General features: G+C 45.2%; 2 protein-coding genes and 2 pseudogenes across 2 annotated transcripts; 2 read left to right on the top strand and 2 right to left on the bottom strand.

The window, feature by feature from the left end:
- Positions 1–13,644: 13,644 nt before the first annotated feature.
- LOC142584538 (uncharacterized) lies at positions 13,645–15,706 on the top strand (annotated as a pseudogene).
- A 391-nt stretch (positions 15,707–16,097) lies between these two features.
- Positions 16,098–18,265, bottom strand: LOC142584537 (uncharacterized). The gene is made up of 3 exons (XM_075694644.1): positions 18,232–18,265; positions 17,560–17,796; positions 16,098–17,396 (listed from the first exon to the last, which is right to left on the bottom strand). The coding sequence occupies exons 1-3, from the start codon at positions 18,263–18,265 to the stop codon at positions 16,750–16,752; spliced, it is 918 nt and encodes a 305-aa protein (XP_075550759.1). The 3' UTR covers positions 16,098–16,749.
- A 105-nt stretch (positions 18,266–18,370) lies between these two features.
- Positions 18,371–19,834, top strand: LOC142584536 (uncharacterized; annotated as a pseudogene).
- Positions 19,835–20,034: 200 nt separating this feature from the next.
- Positions 20,035–25,091, bottom strand: LOC142584079 (uncharacterized). The gene is made up of 4 exons (XM_075694263.1): positions 24,833–25,091; positions 23,264–23,468; positions 20,713–20,777; positions 20,035–20,524 (listed from the first exon to the last, which is right to left on the bottom strand). The coding sequence occupies exons 1-2, from the start codon at positions 25,025–25,027 to the stop codon at positions 23,325–23,327; spliced, it is 339 nt and encodes a 112-aa protein (XP_075550378.1). The 5' UTR covers positions 25,028–25,091; the 3' UTR covers positions 20,035–20,524; positions 20,713–20,777; positions 23,264–23,324.
- Positions 25,092–25,489: the final 398 nt, after the last annotated feature.

Here is a 25,489-nt window from a genome sequence, read left to right as displayed (position 1 = left end):
GAGACTATATGCAACTGCCAAACACACAGAGGAGGTTGCTAATCATGAAGATGCAAGCAAACATAAGGCACATATAGTACACTGATCTGGCAATAGCAGTGTAACAGTAGTACGACACTACATAAAACTAAACCCCATATAAGTGAGTACAATTCCAGGTCATCCTACACCTAGAAAAGCTGAACTGAAAGCAATCAAAGCAGCACTTGTAGTGCAGATTACACCCTGCAAAACACCCTGCATGGCTTCACCAGAAACTGTCTGGGCCTGCACATCACGCAAGATTGTCAGGAAAATCAGGAGATTGACACGCGGCTTGTAAGCACATGGCCGGAAATTAAATTACAGGATACATAGCCATGCAGATATTTCAGGACACAAGCAGGCTTATAAGCCCGACATAACTGAAAACTAGATGAGTTTGTGTGTATTCATTATTAACTAAAGTGCAACAGATACACAACAGACAAGAACGAAGCGCTCTGCGTGTTCACTTCGTTCCTGTCCATTGCATTTCTGTTGCACTATAGCTAATGAATTCATAAGGCTGCACAGGAGAAGAATGATAACTCTGCCCAAGGGCCCAATCTCACATCCAAATCCACGCGTGCGCACACACACACACACACACACACACAAATGTTGCAAGAGTGCATAGCATGAAGCAGTATCAACAGGATGACACTAGATATGGATGAGGGCGAACTTTCAGCTGAGGTTCATTTGTAAAAATGTGGAGAGTTATATAAATTACCAGAAAAAAAAGGTCAATGAGCAAAACGAGAACAAGGTGAAAGCAGGAGCCAACGTTTCGACAAGTGGACTTGTCTTCTTCAAGGTCCACGTGTGGAAACGTTGGCTCCTACTTTCACCTTGTTCTTGTGTTGCTCATCGTCTTGAATTTCCATCTTCCGCCTTCGCTGTGTTTTCCCCAGAAAAAGAAAAACATCTTTGAAGGATAGATAAAAATTGGTGCTTGATGCAGCCAAACATAAATAAAAATACAGAATAAAATACAAAAAGAAAATACAGAAACATTCCAAGTGCAGGAAAAGAATCATTACAATTGCCAATCCTGCAAGCCAGCACCTTTCAACAAACACTGTTGTTATTCCAGAAGACAGACTGACAGCTTGCTTATGCAAGCACATTCTTCCAGTTCCATGCCATTGGAAAAAAATGAGTTTCCTGGAATGCAGCCACATGCACACTTGGTGATCACAATGTTTTTTTTTCCTTGGACTTGTATATCTATATGTATTTTCTGCCTTTCCCGCTTTTATGTTTGGTTTCATCAAGCACTAGTCTTTATCAGGTTTTATTGCTGTACACACCTGCGGCAAGGCCTTCTATTCCTCCATGGTGTATGCGCCATACTCAAGTGAACCTTACAGTCCCAGGACTTCAGAAAAAATCGGACTTGCCATCATCAGCGCTCAAGCAACTAACTTTACTTCTCTTGTACGAGAAATACAGCGACTGCACACACGTCTACACTGATGGATCAACTACATCAACCAGTTCCGGCGGCGCTGTAGTTATACCAGCAATGAGAATAACCAAGCGGTTCAAGACTTCCCATGTCACTACGTCTACAGCTGCAGAGCTCGCGGCTCTCCGCGACGCGCTTCAAGTGATAAATACTGAAAGTCCTAGAAAATGGGCAGTGTTCTGCGATTCAAGGCCGGCCTTGCAATGTGTGCATTCATTTCTCCGACATGGAACTCACGATCAGCTCACGTGCGAAATCGCGGAACTTGTCCATCACTTAAGAGAAAAAGGCCACGATATCTCTTTTCAGTGGATACCAGGTCATTGCGGTATCATTGGTAATGATGACGCCGATAAGGCAGCTCGGACGTCGAACCAAGAAGACCGCTGCGTCCCCATTCCGCTCTCAAGGACCGACGCCGCGAGACAACTTGGCATTCTGGCACGCACGATCTCCTTAGCAGAGTGGAATACCGTACATACAAGGCGCACAAGACTGCACCGACTAAACCCGTTACTTCAACTCAGACCTCCAGCCGGTGTGCACCGGCGTGAAGCGTCTCTTCTGTGTCGGTTATGGCTTGGAGTGGCCTTCACGAATGCCTACTCAGCACTAATTGGAATGGCTGATAGTCCTGCATGTGATGTTTGCGCATGCGAGGAGAACATTGACCACATATTGTGCCATTGTCCTCAATTTCAAGCACAAAGACAATCTTTGTCCAACTCATTGAGGAAATTAGATGATCGTCCTCTGAGTGAACAGACAATATTAGAGCACCGTCCCGACCGATCATCGGCTCAGAAGGCAGTGAAGGCACTTTTGTGTTTTCTCAGAACTTCTGGTTTGCTCGAGCGACTTTAACTGAAGTGCTGTCCGTACACGTATCTACACATTCTCTCTCCCTTCTTTCTCTTCCCCTTCTCCCTTCCCCCAGTGTAGGGTAGCCAACCAGACTATTGACTGGTTAACATCCCTGCCTTCCTGTATTCTTCTCTCTCTCTCTCTCTTGCTGTACTACTTTCTGGTAACCTTTATAGATCACTGCATTTTCACAATAAACCTTTTAACTAGGAGTTAGCGTACCGTGTTCTTACTGCTTCACACTATACATTCTTGCTACATTGGCCAAATAAAGGATTTTATAAGGTATCATGAGGGCCATTAAAGTGACTTGTTGCAGCCTAAAAAAAACGAATAGCCTGGTTGCAAATGGCACCAGAGAACAGATGGGGCAAACAAGAACACCGAGATGATCTTAACAATCAAAAGTTTAATGTACACACTGAGTAAATGATCGCTGACAAGCAATAAACTGAACATACACAAAAAGGAGAAGCAAAAATTCATGTGCGTTTCCTGACAGGAAATGCATCCATTTCTAACGGAGGCCGTGCTGACAAGATTAACACAGCATTTTTAGATCTACAGCTTCCGTAATTTCTCTAGGCAGCCGATCTGCACAGAATGCTAGCTTCTTCCTCTACAATGCACTCTCAGATGTGGAGAGTGCATTGTAGAGGAAGAAGCTAGTATTCTGTGGAGATCGGCTGCCTAGAGAAATTATGGATGCTGTAGATGCAAATACACTGGGAGAATCTTGTGTCAGCATGGCCGCTGTTACACTTTCAGAGATGGATGCGTTTCCTGTTGGGATCTGTATGGACACACATCAGATCTTGCTTCTACTTTTTGTGTAAATTCAATTTATTGCTTGTCGAACAGCATTTACTCTGCATGTTCAATAAGCTTTCATTTGTTAATACACCTCATGATTGTCTCGGTCTCTAGCAGAAAGGTGTTCATTCTTTTTACAGTGAAGCTGTATATGCCTAGGCGAAACACTCATGGTCCGATCCCAAAAACCCTAGTGTAGGGGTATGAGCCATTGTTTAAGGGGGTGTGAGCCATTGCATTCGTCTTGCATGATGGACGGAGACATTTCTTGTTGGGTAGACACAGAAATGCTTATGCATTTCAAACATACGTTTATCTGCGTATTATTGCAGGGAAGGGACACAGAGGGGGATGCGGTTAAGACAAGATCACGATGTGATTATTATCTCATAGCCAAGGTGTGGTGGGCCAGTGGCTAGACCGATAGTGACGTCGTTTCTCTCTAGCAGCAGAGCGCGCATGCAGCAGTCTCTCTCAGACTTCCCAATAGGTTTGAAAATGTGTCCCTGTATTTAATTAAATGAAATGTGCAGCCCCGGTGTGTCACTTCGTAACTACAGTGCATAACTGAGTCATAAACATTATGATTAACGCATTACAAAACATAAGTGCGTAACATAATTCAGAAAGACTTTGATGGACCCGCTGCATTAACACAATGAACAACTCATTTCACTTTCCATGATGGTGATCTTGCAAAGTGCAATGTGTGGCATTCCAAATAAACAATGTGATAAACCCAAGCCAAACATGTGCATAACCTCATTAAGACACAGACATAACCAATAATATAGAAAGACTTGAATAAACCATTGGAATTAACCCAGTGATAAACACCGGGGCTGCACATTTCAGCTTCGCTGGTTTACCGTCTGTACAGGGTGCATGGACAGTAACTTTTTCTGTTATTGTTTGTTAAGTATTGTATAATGTTGTGCCAGTAAAACACGGGCTAGTTGATGCAATGTATTGGTACTGCTTTTTTTTGCTGGTTTTTTTCTTAATGTTGTGCCCTTCTTCCTTTTGTAACAACTTTTTTATTCCCCTTTGCATAATACTCCAACCTTGTAGCCTGCGAGGTATATAAATTAAATACATAAGCACGTCATTCATTCATTTTGTTCGTGGAACAAAAACGCATTGATAAGCTTAGACATATAGTCATTGCTTAACACTTTCGAAACGAACAATTATAGCTTGCTATCGACATTGAAGCAGCTTTTCGACAGCAAGAAAAGGAATCAGCTTTTCCAGCTCTGAACATTGAATTGCAGGAAATGCAAGCAGGCATAAAATTCTGCCAATATAATCTGTTTAGGAATACCAAATTGGAATAAACATTGAGGCTTGCATTTGTACTTTCTCTGGCTGAGCAATCTAGCTTGAAATGACTCTCATAAGCATGTCGTAACAATGTTGACCTAATACAGGTTAAATGCATGACTAGCTTAAGAAATCTGGATTGCTATAAATTACAGTGAAGAAACTATAATATCTAGTAACATTAATAATATCATAATAATATTTATTTCCGCAAAACAGGCTAACCGTGAGAGGCGTGCGAGGCTGAGCGGAAAGCTGAAAAATTCTGCGGCAAGTGCGCCCGCCGTGGGCCTACGATCCTGCATTATGAATAGCGCGTACTGATATAGTCTTCTTGTTAGAAGTTCCGAGTATACTACCAGCGCGAGACACGGGACAACAAAGTGGACGAGAAGCGTGTCTTTTAGAATGCTATGTTACAACGTACAGGCTTCTACAAAAGTGACGGTAACTGCTCGAAACATTTGATGCGTCGGCTTTTGCGCCTTTAGAAGTATTTAGAGGGGGCTCCCATATATATATTCGCAGCGCAAGCACGGCGATGGACGAACCAGGCTAGCGCTAAGGTTGAATTTGACGACACAATTTTCATTCCACGTCGTAATCACACAGATCATTTGAGGCTTCGTTCAGGGGCACACGCGGGCGTTCGGGTTGGTGCTTCTTGTTGCGTTTGGTGTAAGAATATGGCTAGGAGCAGGCACCACATATGCGCAATGACGGGCAATATACACGCATCATTTCTCCAGAAGCTGACGCCGAGCACGGGTAGCGCGAGGATCTTGTTGGGCTGACACGACAACTTCGTGGCAGCCGCATTCCGAATACTGCATATACGGTGAGGGTAGCTGTATGAGCTTGTCGATAGGTCATCTTGTAGATTGTTGTAGCGCATGCAGAACAAAACGGTCATAGAAGGTAGATAAGACAAGACACAGCGCTGAACCACCTGCGAACAGCTGTTTACGTGCGCGATGTCGCACTGAACTACAAAAACCGCCGTCGCGCACCCCAAGACAAATCTTAACAAACGTTTTTAAATTAGTAAACGTACATATTATTTGTCTTTAATCAAGAGAAGTCAATAATAGTATAGTGTAAACGTTTTATTCACTACAATAAAAGAATTATGCAGCGGGTGCCACGAAACCTGGCAGTTAGCAACCCTGGGCGTCGCACCAGTCGCATTGTTGAAATCGCAATCATGTGAAATGAGCCCTCTAAAAATCGCATTGCGACGCGTGCGACAGCACCGATTTTCGTCGTTGCAGTCGCAGCATGTGAAACAGCCTTAAGTCAGTCATGCACAACATGTGCGCTCACCAGTTTTGTGCCACTTTCCCTTCTCTTTCGCAGCTTCCTCTTTCCACTTTTGCTTCAGGTTGGTTCAGCATTTTTTCAGTTGCAGTTGATCGCGCCGCGTAATCCCGTGGTTGGCATTATAATGTTTTGATATTTCTTTCCATGTCTGATTCTTCTTGGTCAACGACGCGACATCAGTTTTCTTGCATTCCACAATATGCTTGTAGTCGTTCACGAGTGTCGTCAGCTGGCTCTTTTCGTCTTCTGTAAAACGGGGTGCCGTCTTGCGTTGCGGCGCATTCTCTTGGGAGGACAGCATACGTCAGTGAGACATTTCAGCGTCAAAGCCTGTTGACAGAACAGCAATTTCGTACCAAATGAGGCGCGCGGCCGTCGCCCGAGCCCCACAACTTGTTTTCTTAACAGACGACACTTTCCTAGCGGACGACACGCACTGCCAATTTGCGATGTCTACGACTGTGCCACACTCTCCCTCTCGTTCTCGACAAACCCTCCATGAGAAGTAGACAAATCGTTTGCACGTGTCATTTTATTTATTTTTGTTTTTTATCGGGTGTTGTCACCCATATGGGTCCGGGCCGGGGACTCTACGGCGCTCGGTACTCTTCGTTCGCGGCACATGTTGCAGTTTTTTTCTTGTTTGTGACTCCGGCGTTCGAATAGGTTGGTCTTTTCTTGAAAGGGTCACGTAACCCGAGCAAAACAAGGGTCGTCGCCTTCCTCCTGGAACAGCTATAGGCGAAAAGGGACGCGTGAGCTCCCTCAGAAACCGACCGTATGCCTCGTCTCGGCGTCTTGTATCCGGTTGCCGGCCCAGACGGCGCATGAACGCCTTGCGGCAATCGAGAACAAAAGCCATTTAAAGAACACCATACGGACCAACCATTTCGTTCGCTTCTCTACGGTCAGTTATACAAACACGCAACAAGACCTCTGAGTTAAAGATAAGCTAAAACCAAAATAAATGTGACGATAAAATTGATTTGCACTCAAATACACTGTCGCCTAAAAGCGTAGCGGCGACTTGAAAAAGTGGTGAAACCTGCAACTCAAAAAGCGCACCAAAACACCGAAACTTGAAGACCACCTAAACCCGCCAGGAACGCGCGCTTTCCGCAAGCAACACTGTCCATCGCAGCGGCGGACGTAGCCAGATGGAATAAGCTTACGCAAACAATACTTCAGCACTTATGCCCTGGTGGAAATTTGGAAAGATACATATTTTTTTTGCTGTACAACGTGCCTTACGTTAATAAATGTATTGTTAACCTCGGACACAGACGAGCAACCTGCTTTTGCATTGAAGCACAGACTTGACGAAGCAAGTCAGCTTGAGCGTCTATGAAACGCGAAAGGAGACTTGAGCGTTTTGAAGTCCGCCTCTTGCTTCGGGCCGACTTCGTCAAGTCCAAGCTCGATCCAAGTTAGATCTCTGTATTCGGGGGTAAGAGTCATCAGCCAATCTTCACTCCAAGACTGCACGTTATTAAGACTTTGTTGTAAGGTGTTTTCGTCAGTAGCATTAGAAACTTGATGGTAAATCACGCAGTCATCGGAGAAAATTCACATGTTACAAGATACATGTTGGGGTAAATCATTAATATAAATTAAAAAAGAGAAGAGGACCGAGTACTGATCCCTGAGGGACTCCAGATTTTTAGAACGACAGAAAGCTGAGCTAATTGGTAAGGATTCATTATGCAAAATAGAAGTGAGGCGTGCAGACAGCACACAAGAGTAGAGAAGTGGACAACACGAACGCCGACTATCAACTGAAGGGGGCACTGAGGCGAAAAAAGAAAGAAGGCACAAAACTCATCTGCGCATGCTCAGGAATGGTAACACCACGTGTCAATCAGGTAAACGTGCCGGCCTACGTGAGAGATAACTGTTAAGGTACTTAATCTCTTCCTTATGTAAAGTAATCGAAGGCTGACTCACGCACGCACTTCCACCATTATAGATATGCCATGCCTCTACCATAAGACGCGTATCTTCATTCTTATGCCTGTACAATATCGCGCGCATTGATCTAACTCTGGCGTGCAGTTATAATCTCGGCAATGAAGCGAAAGATTAGAAGGCGATCCACCGGTTAACGACCTTTTATGTTCCATCAGCCTCTGATTGATACACCGTCCCGTTTGCCCTACGTAGAACTGGCCACAGCTAAGGGGAATTTTATAAACCACACCCATACGACCGTCAGTAAAACTGTTGTTCTTATTGTGCTTCACTGGACAAATATCTGTTCGTTTTTTGCCTTTTACCCGCTCCTTTTTATTCTGTATGGCAGCACATATCTTACCTAGCTTATTGGGAGCAGTGAAAGCAACATTAACATCATATCTACTAGCAACTTTTTTAAGCCTGTGCGACACTGAATGAACATACGGAATAGCCACTGCTCTTTTTTTTTGCTATTACTGCTTTCTGTAATCATGTCCGTCCCTCTCGAAACCGACTTCTTTAGGCGCTCAGCCACAGTGGCCACCGCTTCTCTCAGCTAACGCATGCGCAGCGACCACGGAGCCCTCGGGGGCGATGTTCAGGTGGTACACCTGGCCTGCGGCGAGACCATAGAGCTTCTCACTACATTACCTAGAGGGAAATCTGGCGCTGCTGCGCTGTGGTATGCTTAACGAAGAAGAAGACGCATGTACTGTGTGTGGTAAATATGTAGAAACAATGGAACACCTCATACTAAAATGTGATGGTATCAATCCCGATGTCGATGCGGCCACAGTCACCCTTCCTGAGGCCCTAGGGTTCAGAGATGATAGTCATGTAAATAAATATGCGGTGGAAATTAGCAAAAGGCGATTGGAGGATTGGTGGCTCAAAAGCAAAGAGGTGACATAAGGTTAAAAGGGTAGGAAGACGTATTTAAAGAAAATCGAGAAATTCAATAACACACAACACAGATAAAGATAAAAGGCAAAATAAAAATCTGAGCATGGTGGCAACTGCCATCGCCCCGTTTCAAAGGGGACGCTCCTACCTTCCATCCATCCATCCATGTCGTCGTCGAGTTGAGCGCTTTTACAGCGGATCACTGCGAGTTTCCTACACGTGTTGACAGAGTATTTTCAGTCTGCTTGCTAAGATTTTCGTCGAAGTTTGTGCGAATGACGCACAATGAGCCGCCGTCAAAGCCATTGTTTTGTGCCCGGATGCACGACTGGTTACAAGTCATGCAAGAAGAAGTTTTCATTGTTCGGAGTCCCGAAGGAAGACGCCGTGTTTCAGAAGTGGCAAAGGAACATACCGAGAGCAGACAAGCCGCTTGAATGCAACGCAGCCGTATGTGAGCTGCATTTCGATCAGCAGTACATCTCACGACACTTTGAACACTCAATTGACGGCCAAACAGTGCTCTTGGACCGAAGCAGGCCACTTCTTCTGCCGGGCGTCGTACCGACGATATCTCCAAATGTACCAAAGTACCTCTCCAAGGCAGTTCCGAAGAAAAGAAAGCCTAAAGAGAGGTCAAGCTTGCATTCCCCAGTGCCATCAAAAAGGCGTCGAAAGGATGGGCCGCTGCATGCAACCACCTTCGCAAAACGACGTTGATCCCCTTGATCTACTTGTGCCTTCCGACAATGAAGACGCACATGACTATAAGAATGTCGGTCTTCCGTCCAGCCGGTGGGGAAAGCACATTCTCAGCGAAGAACCGTTAAAGCTATCTTATAGTGTGTGTTTAGCTGTGCCCAAAAAACATGAGTGTTCTGCATGCACAAAAGCTGGTGCTTTTCACAGCCGTCGACACCGTGGTGAAGTGCGAAGTGTTTGTGCGAGGGGTTCCGATCGCCCTGGAAACCTCAGGGGATCCAGCTTCTTTGCTGAAGGATGTTGACGCCATCTGTGTTTGCGCTGGGGCCGGACTTTTGGAAGAGTTCCCGTTTGCGTCTTCGAATGGGAATTTAACAGTGTGGAATGACACCATCTACAACAAGTGTTGCAAGGGAGTTTCAGGGAGCGAAGAGAAATGCTGTATGAAGTGCAAGTATTTCAGAAAGCTTTTGATTAACCAAAGGTGCAGGAAAAAGAAACAAAAAGTAAGACCGAGCTCTGCCATGAAAATGAAGGCAAAAGCTGAAACAGTGCGTCGCCTCAGGACAAAGGTCAGAACTTTAGACCAAGTGATTTCAAAGCTGCAGCAGGAAAATGGGGAGATCGAAGAATCTGCCGTCCTGAAGAGAATTGAGATGCTCCCACCCAAACAGAAGGCTGCTATCATGCAATGCTTTGAAGCTGGGAGACGAAAGTCCCCAAAAGGCATGCGTTATAGTCTAGAGTGGCTACTCGAGTGCATCATCATGCACATGAAAAATCCTCGACTTTATGAACACGTCCGCAGAGAAAAAATACTTGCTCTGCCCAGCCGAAGCTGCCTCAAGAAATACAAAAGGCAGTATGAGAGCAGCTTCCGGTTCAATGCACATGTGCTTTCAGGCATCCTGAACAAGACGAAAAAATTGAGTGACTTTGAATGCCACGGAGGGCTCATTATCGACGAAATGAAACTTTCCGAAAACTTGGGTGTTGCGGGAGGTGGAAAGATTGATGGGTTTGTAGAACTCGGTCCCTTTACACCCGAATCTGACAAAACACTCCCTTGCGACCACGGATTAGTGGTAATGTTTCAGCCGCTGTCAGGTTCGTGGCACCAGATTCTCGGTGTGTTTGCCTCTAAGGGCAATGTTGAGGCGCCACTACTCTCCAAGATCGTCTTAGAAGCGGTGATGCTAACTGAGAATGCTGGGCTGACAGTGGATTATGTGACATGCGACGGAGCATCATGGAATCGGGCAATGTGGCATCAGTTTGGAATATCGGGTAAAGGAACAGCTACCAAGCCATCAACATCCCACCCCACTGATGATGACCGACGACTATTTTTCCTGTCAGACTTTCCACACTTAGTGAAGTGTTTGAGAAACGGCTTTGTTAAAGCTGGTTACAAGACACCAGCAGGGCATGCGGACGTGAAGCCACTAAAGATAGCATATGAACTGGGCAAATGTGCCACAACACTCAAAGTTATGCCAAAGATAAGCAAAGTCCACCTGAACCCTAATAATTTTGAAAAAATGAAAGTTAATTATGCCTTTCATCTTTTCAGCTCTGAAGTTCTACGTGGTCTCTTCTTCTATAAGAGCCAAATTGACAAAGCCTTGACACACCGGAAGCAGACAAAACATTTCATTGGATTTATGCAGAAGTTAATTGCCATCATGACATCAAGACTTCCATCCAGTGCCCTCAGACCGAATTCACCAGAACAGGTGCTGAGTGATTCCCTACTTTACATCAACGAATGGGAAGCCAAAACAGGCCACTCAAAAGCAGGTTTTTTGTCTTCAAGCACAGCAGAGGGTTTAAGAGTGACCCTGCAAGAAACGTTGGAGCTTTTAAGATACCTAACAGAGCAAGTAGTTACAAATATTTGCTAACTTCCCGCCTGAGCCAGGATCCCATAGAGAAGTTTGGCATAATTCGCCAGTTTTCGGGATGTAATGATCATCCAACCTCAGCACAGTTCCTTACTGCTGTTAACTGTCTGAGCTTCATTAATTTAGTAAAAGCTCTAGACACAGGCAACCGCTCAGGTGGCGTAATCGTGTCATTTGTCGGACCAGCTGAGGCAGCCGACCAAGTGGACAACTTGATTGGTGCAGGAAGAATTGACGAAGCCTCCAGCGTGCTTGAAACGTCCTTGTGCACTGATCATCCTTATCCGGAGAAGCATAGTGATGCAAGGCTGGTATTTTATTTGGCTGGCTATGTGGCCCGACGGAAAATACTAACAACGAAATATCGGGACTGCTTTGAGCAGCTGCTGACATCGGTTGAGAATTCAGATGAAGCTCTCTCATCTTTCACCCAGTTTTGTGATAAAGGAGGGCTTCTGTATCCCTCAAGACAACTTTTTTCATTAGTGGAAGCTTTGGAGGATAGTTTCACAATGTGGTTCAGTTGGAAGAAAGTCCAAAGAGATAGCGTCACCGATATTTTGTATTGTATGCAACACGTGCCTTCCATTGGTTGTGATGCCCACAAAGAAGCACTGTCAAGCAATATAGTGAAGTTTTTTATCTTGACACGACTTCACTTTTACATCAAGTCTTTGAACAAAGAAAGAATATCAACGCGAGAAAAGAAGAAACATCTGAAGATGCGCCGCACTACATAACCAACATAACAATGCGGATGCTCACTTTGCCTAATCTTTACTTGCTGAATAAAACTGATAAAAATTAAGAAGCTTGTGTGGATCTCAGTTATTTTTATTTTCAAACACAGTGCTATGGTGCCTGTTTAGTAGTCAACACCAGCATGCCAGCAATTTTTTAATCTCCAGTAATGCAGGTCATCTCACAAGGTGAACCGATTAACTAACTCAGACCTCACGGGTTAATGAGGAGCAAGATCGGCAGGAGGGCATGAAGGCAGTTACAATAAGGTCATTTTCGCAGTATTATTTAGGAGCTAATGCCGCGGTCGTGATAAATTAGTTTCGGATATACGCTCCTGACAGTGGAGTTTCCCGGCGACGGCCGCGCCACCTGTAGCGCCGAAAGCGCAACTCTGGTACTGATCCAACGTCAGTCGACGGCGTCGAATCCAGCTGGCGTAAGTGTTGTTGTTGTGACCGCATGTGATTCGAAACTTCTGAACCGCGTGCGCCACCGTCCTGCAGGTTCTGATGCCGCAGTTTTACGATGGCAAATGTGCAAGAGATCGAAAACTGCCCAGGAAAGAAAGCATGGGGACGGTGATACTGCTGCGTCAAAGACTGTAACGGCCGCGCAGGGCTGCCTGCTCTCCGACTCTACAGATTTCCTGGCCGGTCGTGGGAAGAGCAGCGCCGGAAGAAATGGATTGCTGCTGTGCGCAGAGTGAAGTAAGTGTGCAGCAGTTTTGAAGGAGAAATAACGTTGCGAATATTACCTTTGTGTTGGCAGTCGCGGCAACGCAAAGTAAAAGAGAGAGTATTTCTACGGCTTGTTAATATTGTTCTGTACGCTGCAAGCAGTGAAGAGTTTTAGCGTAAACAAACTGCATGGTCGTCTGATAATCGTGAATTTTAATTTCTAGCGAAGCCAACGGCTCTCCGTGGACACCGACGTCGTCGTCGAGAATCTGCTCAAGACATTTCGTGAACGGAAAGAAAAACAACATCGAGAAACATCCTGGATACAACCCAACGTTGTTCCCAGTGGCCTACCGTGTAAGGCCATTCAATGCAACGGAGAACCTTGCTAGGTATCAAAGGCAAGTCATGCCAGTGGCATAAAACATTCATCTTTGACACCATAACGAGGCCGCGGGTTTTATTCCCGGCCGCGGCGGCCACATTTCGTCGGGGGCGAAATGCAAAACACCCGGCCTCTTCGATTTTGGAGGACGTTGGAAAAACCTAGGTGGTTAAAAATAATGCACTGTTCCTCATCATAATAATATGGCGTTTTTTGCACACTAAGCCGTACAATCCACTTTATAATTTTGTTTTCTTTGGCACCATTAAGTGTGCTACACATTCAAACTAGTTTGCATTCCCATTTCTTTTGCCATTCCGCCAGAAAATAAAACCGGAATAAAATGAAAAAAAATAATACTGACTGCTGTCAATCTCCGCGAAAAAAGATTTGTTTCTTCCGCTTGTAACTAACCTTTTACTTGCTTTTCAGGTGGCGCAAAAGGACCACAAATCTCAATACATGGCTTGCACGTGACGTCACATCCGCTCGCGCCGCAGCGTCAACGCCATGCTGGATCACCGCGCGCTCGGCATTTGTTCTTTTCGCTTGTGGTTCCTGTGGTGACCGGTCGTGTGCACTGTTCAGCTGCTGTCTCACTGTGTCGGATGTCAACACTCCCCGCGAGAAATGCCGCCCGTTTACAGTAAACCTGCGTTTAACGAGGCATATTACGCCGGACTGATCGGTTCGGCGCGTGAGCGATACCAAGAAAAAGTAAAACTGTGCGACGATGTGGACCCCTACACTTTGCGGCCGGATGCTGATACGACGATGGACGTCAGCGCTTTCCCCGAGGTCTCACACGGAGATATTGGCAACTACCTGGTTTTCTCTTCAAATTTCACGACTCTGGAGGAAATGAAGGCTTATAAATCGCTTGAATCGCACAACTATTTCACAAGCGGTTGGGTGAAAATTCTGTCGGCGAAGCGGCTGCAAGGCGAAAAAGTGCTCCTACTAGGAGAGGTAAGTTGACGCCTGTTTAGTCCTGCATTTTGTGTACAACACTCGGAGGCATTCCCTGGCTAATCAATGGTGAACTGACACTGTCCCTTTACAGTCGCGCAGAAGCAGAGTTTCGCGTGCTGATGTGTAAATATCATCAAAGAAGGCAGCTGTTAGCGCGAGTGTTTTATGGCTAGGAATTGCAATATGTGTTTGCCACGCTTTTTTTTATATGTCAGCATTCGTGTATGCTTCGATATCAATATTTTTTCCTTTATTGGCTTTGCAGGGAAGAACGCAGTGTGTGTGTGCTTGCCATGCATTTTTTGGACGCCTACATTGTTTGCATGATGTATGTTTTCATCTACAGTGTTGAATGTTTTCTTTATTGGCTTTGCTGATAAGAATGCAGTGTTTGTGTGCTTGCCATGCAGTTTTGGATATCTCTGCATTGTGTGCATGATGTTTGTTTTGATGTCAACAGTTTAATCTTCTTTTGATTGGCCTTGCAGGTGAACCACTCGCAACGACTGGGCGAACGTCCACTGAAAGTATGGATTCTTTGCAAAGACGGTGGTGCCGTGCTGACTGCGCACTGCACCTGTATGGCTGGTGTGGGAGAAGCCTGCTCACATGTCGGTGCCTGTTTGTTTGCTGTCGACACAGGTGTAACTCTGTTAGCTGCACTCAAAAAGACAACATTTGGCTCCCTACCTATGTGGAAAAGGCTCAATTCAAAAGATTGAAAGAAATCAATTTTGCATCTGCCAAAGGGAAAAAACGACAGCTTGATGATAGGATTGAGGGCACTCCTACAAACAAGAAATCGACAGTACCCAGAATTGATGTGCCACCAGTTTCACTAGCAGAGATGGAAGACCTGCACAGTATATGCAAGAGAACTTGTGTTGTTCCAGCATTTTTTTCCATGCTGTCTCACCATTCTGCTGCCTTCAAGGAACCAGTGCCCAAACAGCAAGTACACCTCCGAGATTTGTACACAGATGATGTTTTGCCAGATGGACTCGACACTCTCATTGACAAGGCCAACAAATTTATGAGCACACTTCACGTCACTGATGAAGCAGTGAAGTTCATTGAATCAAAAACAAAAAAACAGAGCAATTCACCAGACTGGCACCTTTACCGAGCGGGTAGAGTGACAGCCTCTGTTATGAAAACAGTCTGCCGAACAGCCATAGATAATCCTAGCCTATCATTACTGAAATCAATATGTTACCCAGAAAAATCTATACTAAAGACTCCTGCCATGGCATGGGGTTTAGAACATGAACGAGATGCGCTGAAGACATATGAAGATCATCAGAAGAAGAAGCACAAAGATTTCAAGTGCTTCAGGTCTGGACTTCACTTAAGTGAATCATATCCATTTCCCGGAGCAACATCAGACGCTCTGATTTCATGCTCGTGCTGTGGGAGAGGTGTAGCCGAAGTGAAATGCCCCTATTTGCTGCGTGATGCCTCTTCATTCACCGAGGCTAGGTCGTGTTTGATGGACATTAATGGAGTTCTGCAGCTTCCTAAGCAGCATGAGTATTTTACCAAGTGCAAGCCCAGATGACAATATGTAAGGTTAGCTATAGTGATTTCATTGTTTGGGCTCCAGACCTTTTTCATGTGCACAGAATTAGAAGAGACAAAGAGTTCTGCGACCTGATGTTTGCAAATGCAAAGGAATTTTTCATCAGAGCAATTCTTCCCGAGCTCTTCAGCAAGTTCTTCACGCGAAAGCAGGGAGCCCGACAAAAGGAACTGCCACCAGCAGAAGTTTACTGCTTCTGTCAAGGACCAGAGACGGGGAAAATGATTGCATGCGACAACCCGTCATGCACATTTAAATGGTTTCATTTCTCGTGTGGGGATCACACGGGCACCAAAGGCAAAGAAGTGGCATTGTCCACTATGCAAGCAAGATAAAGAAAACTAGTTCACTTGAAATTCATGCTGTATTGTTTTGGACAAGTTCCTTGAATGAACAGTAATCAATTCAATGATGGTTTAGGTACCAACCAATTCAATGAGTAAATAAACAAATGTACAACCTACAAATCAAGCATATTTTATTTACTGGGGCATTTTGCTCTCTGCTCCACACAGAGCAAAGCACATGCAAGATTGTAGCACTGCAGAGTAATGTAGTGATTTTTTTCATTCATCAGAAATGTTCTACCTTAGGCATACAGGTTGATAGAAGTGAGATTGTTCCAGTGAAAAAACTCCATGAAAATAAAAGACATAGTAATGAATAGCATGGTACGAGCAAAGATTTATGAAAGCCTCGCACACTAATAAGGCTGTGAGGTATGCAAGGCCACTTCACCACTGGCTTCCTTCAGCTCGGCAACAATTGATGCGCAAAGATTGGATAAAGCGCAGCATACTGTGACAATTTTGTCCAGTGGCGGAGCGTGATCACCTTCTCGGCGGGTAACGTACTCAATGGGGAGAGTGCATTTCAATATGGTAAACTTATTTCTTATGAGGCCAATAACTCGCTCCACATGAATGCGAACGTTGTCAAGTTTTCTGGTACTCTGGACTTCTGCTGACAGTTGTTTTTTGCCTTTAGTGTAGGCTGGAACATGCAAACGTGCACAATAGAACCCAACACTCTCGGAGATATTAAATCCTCGGTCAGCAAGCGCAACATCATCAGGGCGCAAGTTATCTAAAATTCCACAATGTTCCGTGATATGCTTATCACTGCAGCGCCCCCCCCCAACCCTCTGAAATGAAGGTGACGACGCCCTGAGGAGCGATGCCGATCAGAAATTTCGCAGTGTTGCTCTGCTTGTATTGCGACCATGTCTCGCTTCTTGCCTCGTATGACGATGGCCGTTCTATTTTTATTTCAAAACAGTCAATGACTGTGGCCACATTACCTCCAAAAGAATCGAAGAAAGACTGGGGCATTGTCTGCTGCAGTGTGACCCGGTCTGGCCATGAAATGTATGGCTTCAGCCGACAGTCTGCAACGTACAGCCACTTACGAAAAATGCGTGACACTGTTGCCTCTGAAACTCTAAATCTAAAGCCAAGATCAGCATTCTGCAAATTCAACTTCAGCTTCATTAGAAAGAGGACAAACTCCTGAAACTTTGACAGGCTATTGTTCACACCATGTTGGACATAGCACTCCACAAGTTTAAATAAGCCATTTAAAATGTCGAAGTTTGCCATTCCGGTGTAATACAGGACCTTGGACTTGTTCTTCCTGAATGCTGCTTCAGTCCACTCCAGCTGGTCAATGTGGGCACGCAGGGCATAGAGATGATCATTTAGTTCATTGCACTGTTGCTCCAATGCTGCAATGTCTGCCATGGTCATCTCCGCCTGTACAGCAACTCCTGAAATGAACAATGCAAACTTAGGGATCAAAGCAGACCGGTACACCAGCATGTAAACATTTCATAGTGGAGATGTAAACAAACCATACAAAGATCCAGAGTAAACGAGATCTGCTTTTCCTACTTTTCAAAGAAACAAAAACAAAGTAATGGAGATACTGACCTGACTCATTTTCTGCAGCCTGGCCTTCACATTCAGCTCGCGGCAGTGATGGGCTGTCGTCTGCGTGTGCGTCGCCGTCGTCGTCGCCGCCGCACAGGTTTTCGGGTGGCGTTTCGGCGAGTCCAGAAGTTCCAGCCGTAGCTGCGGTTTCCGCGTCGACCTCGGTAGTCGCCAGCTTGAACCGTCGCCTCGCAGCACGCTCGTAGCGCGCACTGCCTTCATGCTTTGCTCTGTAGCCTAGTCAAAGTGTTGGTGCCCAGTCCGGGCTTGCTTCTTCCCAGAGCTTCGCTGGTCTCCCTACAAATGCAAGCATTGCTTAAATGATATTGCGCGACATAAAAAACGACACGGACGTGAAAGAAGACGACACACCAAGCGCAAACTTTCAACTAAGTTTGCGCAAGCAAATGTGAGTCTAGCACACTGGCTACGCCTTACATGTAATAAAAGTGCAGGCTTACTTGTTACGAAGTGAGCGCCGCACACTCGGATGTTTGGTAGATCGCCTTTGAGATCGGCACGCTTGATACGCGCAAGCCACAGGCTGCGTCGCTTCGAGCTAAGCGTTTTCGTTCGTTCACCTTGCCGTTCTACAACTTTCGGAAGGCGAAAAAAGGTTGTGTTTGAAGACACCTTTCTCGAGCTGCTTTTGCTGCGATTAGCACACCCTACAACTGCGCAAATAGCCATGGCAAAGCTTTTCCATTCGCATACGACTCACAGCGTTGACAGCGCAGTCGGCGTTCGGCGTGGCGCTCCAGTATGCCGGAAAACAAACTTGGCGTCTGCGGAAGTGACGTCAGTGCAAGCCATGTATAGGACAAATGAGCATCCAGAAGTTGACATAAGCAGTGATGAAGCAGCGCACGACTCAAGTGAAACTGTGGACAAATTTGATCCAATGTTGAGTGAGCTACGGCCAACTGCCGAGACAATGAGGGCCTGTGATCATGTAAATCATCCGAGTTTAGGTGATGACATAGACGGCAATTTCAAGAAATATTTTGACTTTGTTCACATGGAAGAGCCATTCACACTATTTTGCAATGCATCCATTTTCAGAGGTCAAGGCTGTTAGGATTTCTATGTTAGAAACTATCCTCTATTCTAAGTAGCTAAGTAATTGTATGCAACATTTGTCTAACTCCTCTTGTTTTATCCTAGGCCTGCCAAACTGAAGCTTATGAAGGTACAATAACACCGTTTTCCGTATTTGTATGCTCAATACATGAAACTGACGCTTGCACTCAGATTAATCACACAATCACGTGTGATGCTGAGGTACAATGCCAACCTATCACAGCCTCCTGTCACAGTGGCCCAGACATCAGATCCAGTTACTTTGGCGGCTATGACAGTGTTAAATCCTCTAGTGCTGCTATGAGAGACCTGTGCGGTGTGAGTGTTGATGTATTTGCCCTCTTGCTGGGCATTATCCCTAATCCTGCAGACCGAACACGTGATGTCTCTTTGTTTGACAGGCTTGTTATGTTCTTAATGAAAATGAAGCTGGGCATTTCTTTCGCATCTCTTGCGGTACTATTTTCTGTAAGTGGACGGACAGCCTCACGCCACTTTCACAGCATCCTCCGTACACTGAGTACTGCAACTCAAAAATGGATCTATCGACCGCCGTCGCACGTGATAATGTCAACAATGCCAAACTGCTTCAAGATCCACTAGCCTGGCTGCACCATGATCATAGACTGTACCGAGGTTAGAACTGAGAAGCCAAGCACTGTACAGCAGCAGCGAGTGCTGTACTCAAATTATAAAGGTGGCTACACACTCAAATTCTTGGTTGGAATAGCCCCTTGTGGAGCAGTCTGTTTTCGATCAAAAGCATACGGAGGGCGCAGTTCTGATGTATTCATTACTGTTGACTCGGGCTTCTTAGATCTCGTGCAGCCAGGTGACATAATCATGGCCGACAAGGGCTTCCCAGGCATCAAGTCAGGGGTTGAGGAAGCTCATGCTGTTCTTGTGATGCCCCCTTTCTTGCAAGGGCATGGCCAGTTCACTGACAGTGAAATATTGGAAACGTACAACATCGCACAAGTCAGAATTCATGTTGAAAGAATAATTCAGCACATAGACATACAACATCCTCAACTCACGTGTTACCACAGAGATGATTGCAAAAATGTCAGATGTATTTCATGTGTGCTGTGTTTAACAAACCTGCAATCCCCTATCATAGATGAAGAGCGTGTGGACTCTATGGTGTAGAATTTGTGAATGATTATGTGCAATAGTGCATTGAAGCTAGCACAGTTTGGAACTGTCACTCTATGTCATGGTTCAACTGTTATGGTTCAACTGTTATCTATTTTGTTTGTGAATAAAGTGTCTATCAAATTGTCTTTGTTCATTACTACAGACCTATGTGTTGACTGCTGTCCACATGTCAAAACCATGTAGCATAAGCCTACACACAACATATATCAGAAACAGCACCCAAGCCACTTTCACTAGTACAGTTCACATGTTTTTATTAATCTTTTTACAAGTTCACACAATACCTTAAATTTAACACGTTAAAAATTTATACACATTGCAAAAAACTACACTTGCCGCCATCTAGCAAATGCTGGCAGTAGCCAAGCAAAATAAAATTCCTCTAGTGCTCGCACTGATGCACACAGGAAACCGTTGTCTCTTTCAATATCTATTATTATGCTTTGCTTACTTGAATAAACAAAAAATAGCAGCTCGGGACGTTGCACACATACATTAGCAGCTGCACTTGTGTGTAATACTTATGACTCTTCAGGAGGGTCACTCTACCATTTACATACTTTACGTATGGCACAAATGAGTGTTCTAATCGGTCATCTATGATGATGTCGTCTTTTCTTGAAAATGGACACTTTATCTCAAGAATACAGGGCTTCTGGTTGGATAGGAAGAGGCCATCTGGGCTGCCAGCAAGCCACGGCTGGAGAGAGTGCAGCACCAATCCAGTCTGAAAAAGACGACATGTCTATAAGCGCGCACTGTTTCAGACATTTAATAGTTTCTTGATTAAAGATAAAATGGGTATATACTAAGAATGAAGGTAAAATATAAAGGTAGCACTGTGGTAATTGTACCTTCTATTTTAATTATACTAATCTGCTTCGTCATAATTCAAAGAAGGATATCGTGTGGTACCTCTATAACCTGTACAGAAACTTTATCTTGAAACTCCTTCCGGGCAAGTGCTTCCATCTTTATGCCTGAAAGAGAAATAACTTTTAAGTGAAACCATAAACAAATTTTCGAAGGCGTACCATATGTTGTGGCTTCCGATGAAAAGCTTGTCGTTCTCAGCAGTGTGTTTACCAAGTCAGCACGGGCCTTTCTTGTTCTCAGTATTGTGTGCGCCATAGAACACGTTATAGACCGTTTTTTCGTAGGCGCCGCCATATTGTGAACGCAGTGGCGCCGCCTATGAGCTGCGCCATACTGGCTTGGGTGAAAGCGGCCTTTTGCATGGCAGGTATACGCTCGGCGGTAGGTTCTGGCGTTTGTTCTCGCGGTCGTGCGGTCTATTTAGTATGACGTGCGTTTTCTACGTTGTAAACGGTTATGTGAGACGTGCTGAAGTGGTTAAGGCGTCATGGCAAGAATTTCAGCTGGCGTTGAGGTGGACGGAACACGCAGCGCAATGTGTGCGCTCATATTTGAGCCTACAATCAGCCTCGGAGATCAACTGTGTATTTCTGAATGTTCCAATCACTAATGTGACCTTATTTCAGAATTACCCTCTATTTCTAAGCTGCGGTTTAGGAGCCATGAAACATACGCTACGATCGTAACAGCGTGGGTACCGTTCTGCTACGATAGGAGCTGTACTGTTATACTTTGACAAGCGTTCAAACTGTTCGCTGCAGGTTACATTGTCTGACTGCTTGGTTGGATGGATGAGGTTTCCACCCATGAATAAAATAGATTTGGCGAGTAATAGCTGCATACCTTACAGTCCGAATTAAGCTTGTCCAGCAAAGAGACTGTTTACGAACTGCGCGAGCGTCCTAAGCAGTGGTAGGTGCTGGATTACATATATACTTGTTCTATATAGCGCATGGTTCAAGCATAGGGTATCAGCGGTTATATATTTATAAACGTTGTGCGGCGTTAGCGCGTTTTCTCTTGCTTTTTAGTGAAAGAAGATGTTAACCGAATTTCTTTTTTCGGTTGTGTTCGTTCAGTTCACGACGCACTCACACGTATTACGGAAATTTTGCGCTCCAAAATAGCCATCACGTTCTTTTTATGTGAACCCTCTCATATATTATGGCTGTATACAGGCCAAAAAGGCAATGCCGAAGCACACAGCTTATATATGTATCGTGCTGGCTCACCAACTGCAGTAATCGCTGTGTTGAGCAGCGCCATGGGCCTCATGCAGCAAGGCTATAGCGTAGACATATGGTAATTTCAAGCATACTAGACTTGAAATGCGTGAGAACGATGCCAGTGTATCACAAATATTTGATAGCGCCTGCCGCTCTGATGTTTCGTGGTTGCCTTAGGTTGGCCGTGCACAAGCATGTGCTCTTATGTTTTATGTTTTACTCCCTACGCCAATCGATCAGACAGTGAGCTGATTTACCAATAATTGCTGGTAACACAGAGACGCCGGTTTTCATTGTTGAATTAAAATCGATATAAGCAAAATAGTAAACAACACATACACGCACCGCGACTGATAATGCGCGCACACCGCGGCTGGTTTTGCGCGTCACATTTTTGCGCCCCCAAGACATATTTCTGCCTACAGTAGTTACCGATGCACCGAAAGGCTTCCCTGACGACCTTATATGAACGAACATGGCGTAAATTTCACAAAGTAGGATCTAAAGCATATCGAAATCGTTCCGCAGCACGCGACAGCATTACTTTCAAGCAGCGCCGCGCCGGATCGCCCAAGCCAGAGAGGAGGAAAGGCTCTCCGGGCGCCCTATTCTCCTCGCCCGATGAAACGGTCTATACGCACTCGTCGTTCTCGTTTCCACCTGTCGGTCATAAGTATCAAGAGTAATGTAGACACAAACTGACAAATTGGCACACCACCTGAATCACTTACCTTAGGTTCATAGACTGGCCCTTTGTAAGTGCACATAGGTGATGTGTGTCCTGGCACTTCACGTTTTTCTTGTAGTATTCGGCTGACTCCTTTGAAAGTAATTTGCTATAATCCTTCCTTTTTACTAGGACCTTTGGGTACTTTTCTACAATTTCCAAGTAGTGGTACGCAGCTCTGTGTGGGTTAAGCACCCCTTGAAGCTCAGCCATGTTCTCTTCTACATTGGCAACACTTCTCTCAGCAGTTACATTGTCTATGTTTTCACAAACTTCTCTAAGAATGGTATTCATGTGACACCTCAATTCAGGAAGGCAATTCATCACATATTCTGGCTCCAGCATTCTGGGTTCTTTTCCCGCAACTATGGATGGGATGGGATGGGATGGGATGGGATGGGTATGGATGGGATGGGTATTTTCCCGCAACCGTATGGATGGGTATTTTCTGAAACAAAGCACACAAAATAACATCATAGAGTACATTAGCATTGATTATATCCCACGCGATACCCCTTCACTGTCTGTCAAGAAACAATTTATGCACATTTGGAAAGTGCTGAATGCCTGCTTACAAAAACACAACATCGTAAAAGGTGCAATACACATATGCATGTGCTGTCACAAATTTTCTTACCGCCAAACAGCTCTTCAATAGATGCCTTTTCATTAATAAATGACGTCTTTGGTGGCCGCCCTCACTGCTGTGGTTGTGATGTTGTGGACACGTCCTCACATTCGTTGATGTATATCGCAACTGCTGCACAGTGTTTGCAGTTTCCCGAGGCCCCGTACCGACAAGTGCAGCTTCCACCACTCAAGGCACGGTCGGCCTTGTTCAGCTGCAAGAAGTAAATTTTGTAACTTCGCCATGAAGCTTTAACACCGCTTTTTTTAATGTGCATTGAATAGGGCACAAAACTATTGTTCCTAATATTCTTACGAAGCAATTCATTGTGATTTGCCTGCTGTGGATGAATTCCCATATGCACGTTTTTAAATCTATTATTAAATTTGGAGCACAATGCATGTCACTGATGCATGCCTCGTTGAGTTACTTAATCTTATTGTCATATATGTGCCAAAGCTTCCTTGTGGAGTATGAACAAGGTCATGCTGCAGTAAGCTGGATTAATATTTAACATCCATGTTTTTTCATATGCTCTGAAATATTAGTTTTACATTTCAGTGCCGCTAAAATTGTAAGCAATCTGTGCTTCTAATTTTCATGGGAATTAGACACACTCATAGTAGATGCAGATAATTGTATGTGCGCATATGGCTGAGCATACATTAAGTAGTGCAAGGGATCAACGCTGCGATTGAAACTAAATGGCATGAAAACACTCGGCATGATTACCTTGGCTACATATCTCGACCTGGTGGCCAACCAATCGTTAGTGTGCGAACTTCTGCGCATCCGCGAGAAAAGTAATTTCCGACCAAAAGACTTTCCACCACGGATTGGTAAAGCAAAGTACTGCTCCAACTTAACACTTCCTCCAAACGCCTCTAATCTGCGAACGCTCGGCACTAGTCAAAGCTCTTGAGTGGCAAGAATATATTTCCTGTCCGTGATGGGATTGGGGGGGATGACATGATGATTTCAAAGGAATTTTTAGAATGGCTTTGTGCTCGCGCTTCCTTCCTGGAAGATCGCACTAGAAATTGTAGTCAGTAGACTGAAGTTTTTAGTCAAGAGTCTTGCCGGGAAGCCGACTTACATATTTTGTAAATTCTCCGTATCTTTTAGAGCTATTTATTTTGATGTACGAAGCGTACTGCGTGGTGGCTGCAGGTGTTCTGGCTTGTGTGAGTCGCTGAGCACTTCACACTGTGCCGCTCTGCCTCGGTTCAGATTGCCGGATACGGTTACCCGAGTCTTGGCGGCCGGAGCGGCCCAAGGTCGTGCCGGTGCCTCGGCAGTTGTAAACAAAGTACTGCGGTTGCTTGGCAGAACATAGCAGTCAAGTACAATTTTGTGCAAGTTGTTTAGTAATTCGAAAATATATGGAGCGTATCATCCGTGGCCAGTAAGGCTTTGCAAGCGTGTCAAAATAGCACCACGGAAGAACACGTTTAGTCTACGGTAAATCAAATGGTCGGCCAAGAACACCTACGCTTAACGCTTAATAAGCTCAGCCATGCCTGGACACTGAATTGAGCTGCTTAATCAAAGCATAATATGATAGTTGAGTGTACTCACGTCCAGAGATACGCTGTAGTTGTGTTTGCCTTGCTGCGAGTGACACTTCGCCAGCACAGTCACACCGGCGATTTCTTTCACGCTGTTCACGTGCCCGGCAGCGTAGAGCTTTTCGCCTTTGCGACGAATGGCAGGGCGTATCCAACCGTCTAATCTTGAAATTGGTTTGAAGCCACACAGCAAAACTTGCGCCATTTGAATGTTTTAAAACAAGTATATGATCATGCGACCAAGTTGGCACTCCGCGGGGGCAGCCTGAGTAGCGTGGTCCGTCAGTGCCAGATTTGACGGAGGGTGCCGCAAGAGGCGCTGACGATCGCTGCTCCGACGCGCCGCCTGGGCAGTGTCAGGTGTCAAACATGGCGCCGTTCAATAGATCAGCGTCGCTTGTCGAATGGATAAACGCAGATCTCGGCACTAATACGCTCTGTGTTTAGTCTAGTAAACATGTGAAACTGCGATCGCGTGGCCTCCGCTGTAGAATCAACGCCACCAGACGCATGTACGGAATAGGCAGCTGTAGATGCATTTTGGACCGGCTTTTGCAACAGCGCAAAGCGAAGTGCGGAGGCCATGCGATCGTAGCTGCCTCAGATATGGCTTCATTATGACTGCAGCTAACCTAAAGAAAGGAGTGTAGAACACCAAGCTGCCTCA

Source organism: Dermacentor variabilis, chromosome 6, assembly GCF_050947875.1.
Source record: "Dermacentor variabilis isolate Ectoservices chromosome 6, ASM5094787v1, whole genome shotgun sequence".
NCBI lineage: Eukaryota > Metazoa > Arthropoda > Arachnida > Ixodida > Ixodidae > Dermacentor > Dermacentor variabilis.
The sequence above is the reverse complement of the archived record's forward strand: the minus strand, read 5'-3'. Positions and strand labels throughout refer to the sequence as shown.

What these genes read in the sequence shown, in the direction of transcription:
- LOC142584537 (XM_075694644.1), bottom strand. Translation starts at nt 18,265, where the DNA reads ATGGAAAAGCTTTGCCATGGCTATTTGCGCAGTT. An exon ending in CCATGGCTATTTGCGCAGTT is followed by an intron (nt 17,797 to 18,231) that starts GTAGGGTGTGCT and finishes CACTTTGACTAG; the next exon opens with GCTACAGAGCAAAGCATGAA. An exon ending in GGCTGCAGAAAATGAGTCAG is followed by an intron (nt 17,397 to 17,559) that starts GTCAGTATCTCC and finishes TGTTCATTTCAG; the next exon opens with GAGTTGCTGTACAGGCGGAG.
- LOC142584079 (XM_075694263.1), bottom strand. Translation starts at nt 25,027, where the DNA reads ATGGCGCAAGTTTTGCTGTGTGGCTTCAAACCAATTTCAAGATTAGAC. An exon ending in ACTACAGCGTATCTCTGGAC is followed by an intron (nt 23,469 to 24,832) that starts GTGAGTACACTC and finishes TACTTCTTGCAG; the next exon opens with CTGAACAAGGCCGACCGTGC.